Source organism: Capra hircus, chromosome 5 (assembly GCF_001704415.2).
Source record: "Capra hircus breed San Clemente chromosome 5, ASM170441v1, whole genome shotgun sequence".
Lineage (NCBI taxonomy): Eukaryota > Metazoa > Chordata > Mammalia > Artiodactyla > Bovidae > Capra > Capra hircus.
In genome coordinates this window covers 29,060,575-29,070,224 of record NC_030812.1, presented here as the reverse complement: position 1 = coordinate 29,070,224, position 9,650 = coordinate 29,060,575, and the positions used below count along the sequence as shown (strand labels likewise).

The following is a 9,650-nucleotide window of genomic DNA, read 5'->3' as shown; positions in this document are numbered from 1 at the left end:
GAGATGCAAGAGATATGGGTTCAATCCCTGGGTTGGGAAGATCCCCTGGAGTAGGAAATAGTACCCACTCCAATATTCTTGCTTGGAAAATTCCATGGACTGGTGGACTATTCCATGTTCAGGATGTCACAAAGAGTCAGACACAACTGAACACACACACACAGAACTCATTTACATGAAATCTCATCTATCCCTCAAAGGAAGACAACCCCAAGATTATGCAGCTCTGTCCTCCAGCTCCTCTGGGTCCAGGACCTCTGGGACTATGCAGTCTTCTCTTTCAGATCTGAAATGATTCCTCGAGCACCAGAATCCTGGAGTTTCAAGGCAAGTTAACTGTCTCCAGCACATCCAATAGACCAATGTTTCTCAAAGTGCAGTTCTTAAACTAGCAACAACAGTGTCACCACAGAACTTGTTGGATGTGAAAATTACTGACTGGGCAACATCCCAAAGCTATGAAATCAGAAAATCTGGGTTATATCTGTGAAATTGCTGGTACAGTGTAATTTTAAAGGTTTGGGGCCTCAAACTATAGGGAAAGCTATCTTCTCTTTTGTGTTTTCCTAAGCAAAAAAAGGAAAGAAAAAAAAGATAGTATTTCCTGAGAAATAACTGCTAACTTTAGAACTCTGTATATTAAGCAGCCTGTTCTTTCTCAGTAGCAGTACAATAAAATGGTTAGAAACTTGAGGTTTGATTTTCGAGTGCCTGGGTTTCAATCTTATCACCGCCACACATTACCTATGGGACCTTAAGCAAGTTAAAATCTCCATGCCTCATTTTCATCACCAGCTAAAGTAGAAACTAACAGTATAGTCCCTTAAAGGGATTGTGTGAAAATTGATTTAATGTATTTAGGGTTTAGCATTGTACTGGCCCTTTGTTTAAAATGTAATATGTAATATTTAAGTAAATATAATATTTACCTTATATCCCCTATTGGTAAGTCTGTTGATGTTAAGAATGAAATAAGTTCCTTTTTAAAAAATCTCCAGCATCTAGCAGGGTGAAACAAATGCTAGATATTCAAAAAATGACAATGTGAGACATAGAGTGCATGAACAAAAAAGAATTTGTTAAAATGTAAATACAATTAATTTAAATAAAAAGACCTTTTGGTGCAAAAAAAAAAAAAGGAAGAAAAGAAAGAAATTCTGGGTTGGATCTACCACTCGGTGTTTACTAAACTTTCCCTGTGACTCTGATGCTTCCGAAGTTTGAGAATCACTGCAGAAGACAAAGCCAGAAAGGGCAGTGTAAGTACAATAATACTTCCATTCAGGAAAGGACATATGGGCCTTCCCTGGTGGTCCAGTGGTTGAGAATCCACCTTCCAGTACAGGGGACACGGGTTCTATCACTGGTCAGGGAACTAAAATCCCACAGGCCAAGGACAACTAGGCCCACGTGCTACAACTAGAGAGGCCTGTGTGCGCCCACTACCAGGATACAGCACGGCCAAAACAAACCAGTAAAATTTACAAATAGAGACATGAATATAGAAAGCATACATGTAGGGATCTTGCTCTCTCCTTTAAAAAAAATAAAGATGAGAAAATACGCAGTAGACCCCGCTCTGAGCACATGCCACAGCCCATGGTTCTTAGTTTTGCCGCGGAACAAGACTTAGTGACACACAGTGGCAACCATCTGCCGTTCATGTGCTTTGGCCACGTGGGCTGGGCTCAGCGGGGCTTACCTGTGGCCCTAGGATCAACTGGCAGGCTATGGCCTCATGTACAGCTTGCAGTTGGTTGGGTTTTGCCAGGAGTGATGAGGGTAGCTGGGCCATATCTCTTCTCATCTAGTAGTCCGGCTCCCACTCAATCACAAGACGGTGGTCTCAGAGTTTCCAAATGCAGAAAGAAAGAGGATAAGCAACAAGCACTTTCCAAATCTCTGTGTCATGCTCGCTATTGTCTCATCAGTCGAAGCAACCATATGGTCAAGCCCCATGTGTAGGAGGGGGTCTACATCAGGGTCATGAATACTTGGGATGGGGGGGTGCACATTTTTGCAGCCATTTCTGCAAACCCTTCACCATACTGCCTGGCAGGATTAGTGAGGGTGCCGTACCTTGGCAGAGGGAGTAAGTTGGCTAGTCCGGCAGCCTCTGGTTCTGAGCCCCAGGAGTAACATGGTTGCTCACTGTCCTTCACTGGCGCACTGTGCCATGCTACTATGTATGGGCTGTAGGTATATGTCTTTCTTGGGGGCTGCACAGTTTGTTGCTGTGTCCCTATTGGTGGGAGTTGCAGATTAGAGATTTAAGTGTTGAACAGCTGGAAGTAGTTACAGCCAGATTTGGAGTGTCTTTGGCAATCCATTAGCTGCAAAAACTTAGTGGGTTTCTGGACTATTCTACCCAGTGAATTCCACGTGCCGATAAAGGAGGTAAAGACTGTACCTAGACCTGTGCTGTCCAATGCAGTAGCCACTAGCCAGAATTAGTCACTGAACACTTGAAAAGTAGCTAGTTTTGAGATGTGCTATTTCTTCTTCTTGATATAACTACTAGAATATTAATATTATAATCTCTGGTCACATCGTATTTCTGTTGGTTGGCAGTTAATCTGCCTTGAAGCCTGAGAATTTTGGCCTCGTATTAATCGTTGTTTCCAGTAAATAACACCTTTTAGCCTAAACGTGTGTTCCTTGAAACAAAAAATATATATATATTTATTTATTGGGCTGTTTTGGGTCTTAGCTGCAGCATGTGGGATTCAGTTCTTTGACCAGGGATCGAACCTGGGCCCCCTGCATTGAGAACAGGGGAGTCTTAGCCACTGGACCACCAGCAAAGTCCCTCTTGAAACAATTTGAAAGTGGTTCCCTGGAGAGGGAGAATTCCAAGAGGCCAAGGATAAGCTGGCTGTCTTTCTAGGACCTAACCTCGGAAGTCACTTAGTGCCATCTGTATCATACTCTACTGGTCAAAGCAGTCAGAAGTCCAGCCAGATTCAGGGAAGGGAACATGGCCCTCAGTTTTTATTTTTGGTTGCCCTGGGTCTTCACTGCTCTCACTGTGCTGGCAGGGGCTAGTTTCTAGTCGCAGCGCGGGGCTTACGGTGGTGGCTTCTCTTGTGGAGCACGGGCTCTAGGCAGGTGGGCTCAGCAGTTGTGGCATGCGGGCTTAGTTGCATTAGTTGCCTGTCAGCATGTGGTATTTTCCCAGACCAGGGACTGAACCCCTGTCCCCTGCCATTGGCAGGTGGATTTTTTTTTTCTTTTTTGTATTCTTTAAAAAAAAGTTATGAAAGATTATAACTGCACAATATTGAGAAGTATAGAACAAAACAGTTACTGGAGAACAACCGCTCTGCAGTATTGTGTTGGCCTCTGCCACACATCAACACAAATCAGCCACACCTAGACGTATGTCTCCTCCCTCCTGAACTCCCCAGCCCATCTCCCTCCCCAGCCCATCCCTCTAGGCTGCCACAGAACACTGCGTTGGGCTCCCTGTTTTACACAGCAAATTCTCACTTGCTATCTGTTTGACATACAGTAATGTATATGTTTCCATGCTCTTCTCTCAATTTGTCTTACTCTTTCCTTCCCCCTCTGTGTCCCCAAGTCTGTTTCCGATGTCTGGCAGGTGGATTCTTAACCACTGGACCACCAGGGAAGCCCTGGACCTCACTTTTTTGATGGGAGGAATATCAACAAATTTGTGACCTTAAAGAAAAAAAAAAAAGCTGCCACAGTCCTCATTGTAAACCAGAGGACAGATATACTTACATTCCCACAGATTTTTCTTACATTGTTGCAGTTAAAAGGAAATTTCAAACTCTACTATCCAATCAGGCATGATGTTACACGCCTTTTTCCAAGCTGAAATTCTTTTCTCAGCCTAAAAAAAAATTTTTTCCCCCTTCCAGCCCATAAACTACCACAGAATAGATGCTGAGGCCTTAACTCTCAAAGCACCAATTTTGGACTAGCATGGAAGGGGAAAAAAAATACTGGAATTCTCTCAAACTGTATGGGGAGATTTGGCATTTACATAAAAGACAATACTATTAAAGAATGGCAATTTAAAGCAACTGTCCCAGTGCTACTGCTAAGTCACGTCAGTCGTGTCTGACTGTGCGACCCCATAGATGGCAGCCCATCAGGCTCCCCGTCCCTGGGATTCTCCAGGCAAAAACACTGGAGTGGGCTGCCATTTCCTTCTCCAGTGCATGAAAGTGAAAAGTGAAAGTGAAGTCGCTCGTATCCGACTCTTCGCGACCCCATGGACTGCAGCCTACCAGGCTCCTCTGTCCATGGGGTTTTCCAGGCAAGACTACTGGAGTGGGTTGCCATTGCCTTCTCCCAACTGTCCCAGTAGTTTCTGATAAATACACCCACAGGTCTGGACTTCCCTGGTGGTACAGTGAACTCGAATCTGCCAGCCAACGCAGGGAGTATGGGTTCAAGCCCTGGTCTGGGAAGATTTTTACATTCCATGGGCAACGAAAGCCCACGGGCCACAACTACTGAGGCCCACCTGCTGCAACTACTGAAGCCCAAGTGCCTAGAGCCTGTGCTCCACAACATTGAGAAGCCACTTCAGTGAGAAGCCTGTGCAAGGCAATGAAGAGTAGCCCCATCTCACCGAGCTATAGAAAGCCAGCACACAGCAAGAAAGAGCAACCAAAAATTTAAAAATAAATACGTAAGTAGTAAAAAATACATACAGGTCTGGATCCTTAAGTTGAATTAAAATACTAATACTTTTGGAACACCTATTAATGATACATTAAGAATGATAAAAAGATAAGGAAGACAAAGTTCTCCTCTGGGAAGAGGTCAGAAGTCTAGGCAGGAGGACGCAGATTCTCCTCCTTCTGTCTTAAATGCTAGAACTGAAATAGAAACATAGCTTGCCAGGCTCTACTGTCCATGGGATTCTCCAGGCAAGAATATTGGAGTGGGTTGCCATGCCCTCCTCCAGGGGATCTTCTAGATCCAGGGATTGGAACCTGAGTGTCTTACATGTCTTGCTTTGGCAGGCGGGTTCTTTGCCAATTAGCGCCACCTGGGAAGCCCCTTAGAAACAAAGAGCTCCTGGTAAATGTGACCAGGAAGCCCCAGTGAAAAGAACTGCCTGAGTTCAAGTCATTATGAATGGGTGGTGTCAATTAGCCCGGGAAACGAATAAAGGGGCAAGATAAAAGCATACACTATTAGGTGCAGAGAACTGGAAAAAGCAAGGCCTGGGGCCCCTGAGAACTCCTTCCTCGCGAGTTCGTAAAAGGTAAACGTCCGGGTCCACAGCAACACAGTGAGCCCATTTCTCTGGAGAGAAATCGTGGCCCCGGGCTTGGACTCGTAGTTTCAGGAATCTCCCAGTAGAGGGCGCCATCAGCCCGGGAGTCCGCAGCTTGACTCGCCTGCGGAGGCGGTGCGTCCTGGGTCCGGGGGCGGGGCCGCCGGGTTCACGTGACCCTTGCTCATGGCGGCGGCGGCAGTGGGTGCGCTGGCGGCGCTCGGCGGCCGGAGCCGGATCCTGTAGCCGGGGTGTGGGCCCGCGTCAGTCCGTCCCTCCTTCGGCCCCCTCGTTTGTCTTCCGGAGTGTGGCTGGTAGAGCCGGGATGGCGGAGCGAGGCCTGGAGCCCTCGCCGGCTGCGGTGGCGGCGTTGCCGCCCGAAGTGCGGGCGCAGCTGGCGGAGCTGGAGCTGGAGCTCTCGGAGGGTAGGAGCCGGGCGAGGGAGCGGGCGCCCGGGCGCCGCTGCGGATCGCGGCGAGGGGAGACCGGGTTCCCACCGCGCGCCCTGGTGGCCGTGCGGGCAGAGGGGAGGAGGGTGCCGGAAATCTGGCCTGGGCTTCACGTGAAGGGTCGCTCTCCTCCTCTCCTACCCCGGAAAGTGGCTTTCCGTGTGGTTGATTGTGTTCTCTGGGAGCGGGGGAGCCGGGGCTGGGGGGAGAGGTCTTCAGGCTCGGGCTGCTTCTGCGCTCCCCTGTCCCCCCAAACCCCAGACAAAGCTGTGTCCTCCCGCTTCAGGCTTCTGCCCGGGCGCCGGGGCACGGTGGGGGCGGGGTGGGGGTGAGGCCGCCGGCGGGGTGGCTGACAGCTTGCTCAGGTCCTCCTGTACTCTCTTCCAGGGGAGGGCCCCACGCCTGTTTCAGCTCCCCTTCCCCCCTTCAGAAAAAGAGAGAGACACAGGGGAAATCCGCCAGCATTTCTTCTTCCTTGTTTAACAATGCGAGATGCCTCCCCAGTGACAGGAGTGAGATAGAAGCGGGGTGGGCCGTTGAGGGTTCTAAGGAGGCCAGAAGCAGTGGCATTAACCCAGAGAGACACACGGGGCGGCTTTTAGACCACGTTTGTCAAAAGGGTTGTTGTTGTTGTTTTCTTCCCTCGGTGCCTGTATTCGGGCTGAATTTTCCGCATCTGATCTCCTTTTGGAATCTTAGGAAAGGAGAGAGGTGGCTACTGGTTACATTGCAAATCCTGGCCGGCACGGTCTTTCTTTTGACAATGGATTGTTACAAGGACGCTTGGATTGGTTTTGAGAATTAAAAGAATGGAATAAATCGAGCTACTATTATTCAAGAAGTCCCTGGACAACAATGAGAGAAACGCTGCCCTGTGGTGGGCATGTGATCAGGCTTCTTGGGCAGTTGTGATCAGTTCTCCATAAAGTTCCTGTTTTTGTCACAGGCTGCCTCTGAGACAAAAGCAGCATTCTCTCCAAGCTTGATATCAGTACTGTGGTGGTGCCCCCAGAGTTGCATATTCTTGAGTTCTTTGCCAAAAGCCCTCTCCACTAGCATTTTTCAAGTGGATTAAAAATTGCTGATTGGAAAAGAAGAGTGTGACAAGTTTCCAGGAGAGTTTTGACTTTTTGTTTACTTATCAAGGCATTCTCTCTACACACCCCCTCCCCCCATCCTTTACAGTAAAAAAAAAACAAAAAAAACCCAAATCGATTTGAATGTTACAAAGTCACTTGGGCATGGAGGGAAATAATTATTTTTAATAACCTTGTTAGGGTTTCCCAATGTATAGGGAGGTGCCCTTTTCATTTGCACTCAATTAGCAACGTATTATTTTTCGGTTAATCAGTTGGGAAGTTACTCTTTGGCCAGTCCCCGGTATCAGTTGTGGTGGATGAGTCTGTTTCTGTGAAATGTTCAGGGCATTGCTATCTTGATTCTACCTCTCGAAATACCTCATTCTTCTAGACTAAAGCATTGTCATTCAATCCATGATGACTTTCATTCAAATTGGACTTTTAAAGCAAGTTAGAGTAACACATCAGCTATCTTTGATTAGCTAGAAGGAGAGAAGTTTGGCTGGATGTTTGCGTCAGAAAGAGATTAAAAATAGGAGTTAATTGCTTTTACATGGAGAGGGAAATCCTGGAAGCTCCTTATTCTTGGTGTATCTGCTTCCAGCTGATTATTCTTTACTTCTCTGGTTGTTTCTAGAGATGATTCCAAGGAACTGTTTCTAGGACTCATACTGGCTAGCTCACCTTTCCTTGAAGAAGGTGTGAAACTCCTACAGATTTTAAGGCTAAGGCTTCAGCATTTCTTCAGGTCAAGTGCCTGGTTTATTTCCTGTTGCAGGATTGTTTTGGTTTGGCATGTGGCTGAGATTTGAAATGGTTTCTTAAAGATTTATGCTACATTATCCGGTATTTCATCTCTTTTAACGATGGAAAACTGAAAAAAATACAGTTGAAAAACCTCAGGCCTGCAGTGTCAGCATCTTGACCATCTGTTTGTCTCTCTTGCTTAAAGTACGGAGAATGGTTGACTGGAGAAGTAGGTAGACATTTTTAGGAATTCAAGTGAAGTTGAGACCACCAGCAGCAATCCCCAAATCTATTGCACAGTGTTATTTGTGATGCCTGTTAGCATATTTTGAAGGGACCTTTGTTTGTTTTACATTTTCTCTACAGTTACTGCTCTGACAAAAGTACTTTTTTCTTTGGGAGAAAAGATACTTTTAACTCTGTGTTTATTGTGTGTGGTTGGCTTTGTTGCTCTCATTCCTCGATTTTATTCATTTTTCTCGGTTCAGGCTGTAGTGGGTCCTAATTATAGCGGTTGCCTGAGCTGTATGCCTTTAAAGAATTTTCTTTGTGCTCACTTGTGTTTTCAGCTGCGGGCTTGGGTCGCAGATGAGCCAGCTCTGCGCTGGAACGCAGGTTGTGCCTCCCTGGGCCGTTTGCCGCAGAGCGCGTTGCAGAGCCCAGAGCTGTGGCTGGTGCTCCGTTCAGGCGGGTCGCTGTGGACTTGGTACTTCAAGCTGCCCGCATTTGCAGCAGAAAGAACAGGCCGGCACTGTCCGGAGAATCATTGAAAATTGAACTAACACCTAGTCACAAGCTTTTCTGTAGACTAATTGAATAGGTAGGAGGTTTCTATAAGTATTCTCATAACTGAAATTTTTTCATGACCTACATGTACTGTTATATTTTTTATATATTTGGCAATGAACTTTGTTGTCTGAACTTAAATCATATGTTTTAGTCAAGTGTATGCACATAAAATAACACTAATGATGGGAATTTGTTTAAATTTGTCTGATAATACATTGTATTTGTTTTATGATTTGATATGTCATTCAAGCCTCACTTTTTTGTTTTTTATTGAACAGAATGGAAAACCAAGACTCAGAAAGGTTTAGTGTTTTGTCAGTGAATATTAGCTGCTCACTAATTAGTGCCAGTATCTTAAGCTGCCATATTATTATGGCATCTGTTACCATTGAATGACTTAAATATCTGTATAGTTATTGCATAAGCTATTAAATCTACTTTTTACTCTAAGCAAACGCCACAAAACAGTTGTATGTCGGGAGTTCCCTGGTAGTCCAGTGGCTAAAACTCCAGGCTCCCGGTGCAGGGACCCGGGATCGATCCGAGAGCAGGGAACTAGATCCTATGTACTACAGCTAAAACCTCGTGCAGCCAAATAAATATTTTAAAAAAACCAAACTTTTATTAAAAACAAAGTTGTATGCCATAATTCTAAAGAGTCTTATTAGATTGTCTTTCTGAAATCTCTTTTAAAATCTATCATTCACTTACTTGATTGAGCAGACATTTATTTTCTGCTTACTGTGTGCTCAGGACACAGAGGTTAGCAGGGTACTGTATTCGTTTTCAAAGAGCTTTGAGTCTGAAAGGGAAATTACTTAAAAATGCCAACAAAATAGTTCATGAGACCAAAGGGTACGTGAGAGTTTGTACAGAGGCTGCCTTCTAAGAAAAGAGGAAGCTGTCTGCTTTATCGCTGTGAAAAAGAAACAGCAGAGAACCGTGAGTACAGACCTGGACGCTGGTAGCGGGGGCTGTGATTAGCTTGGTGTAGCTCAGTCCTAAGTGGAGGAAGGAAGGCTGTCTGCGGCATATCGAGGAGGGGGCGGGGGTGGGAGTCTTTCTGCCTGAGAACAGTCCCAGGGTGACAACTGGAAAGGTATTTAAGATAAAATAACACTCACAGGAAGGGATCCTCCCTTTTCTTGTTTGAACACTTCTCTGAGCACAAACACAACAAACCCAGACACATCCTCCCTTTCTCCTGTCTATTTCATGACATAACTCAGGGTCCTCAAAGCATGGTGCAGGTTGGCCTTGAGGGTGGAGGGTTAAGACACGGCCGCTTCCTAGGAGTTGAAGTGCACCCCCTTTAGGAGGTGGGCAGAG

At 46.0% G+C, this 9,650-nt stretch overlaps 1 protein-coding gene across 3 annotated transcripts in view; it reads left to right on the top strand.

Annotated features, from left to right (window-relative positions):
- Positions 5,429–9,650, top strand: part of DIP2B (disco interacting protein 2 homolog B) — a 231,097-nt gene continuing 226,875 nt past the window's right edge. For 2 of the 3 annotated variants that reach the window (XM_018047794.1, XM_018047792.1), the window contains exon 1: positions 5,429–5,682. In XM_018047794.1, the coding sequence (XP_017903283.1) occupies positions 5,583–5,682 (100 nt within the window). In that variant the 5' untranslated portion in view covers positions 5,429–5,582. The remainder of the gene's footprint in view (positions 5,683–9,650) is intronic. The other variant, XM_018047793.1, reaches the window with a different exon arrangement.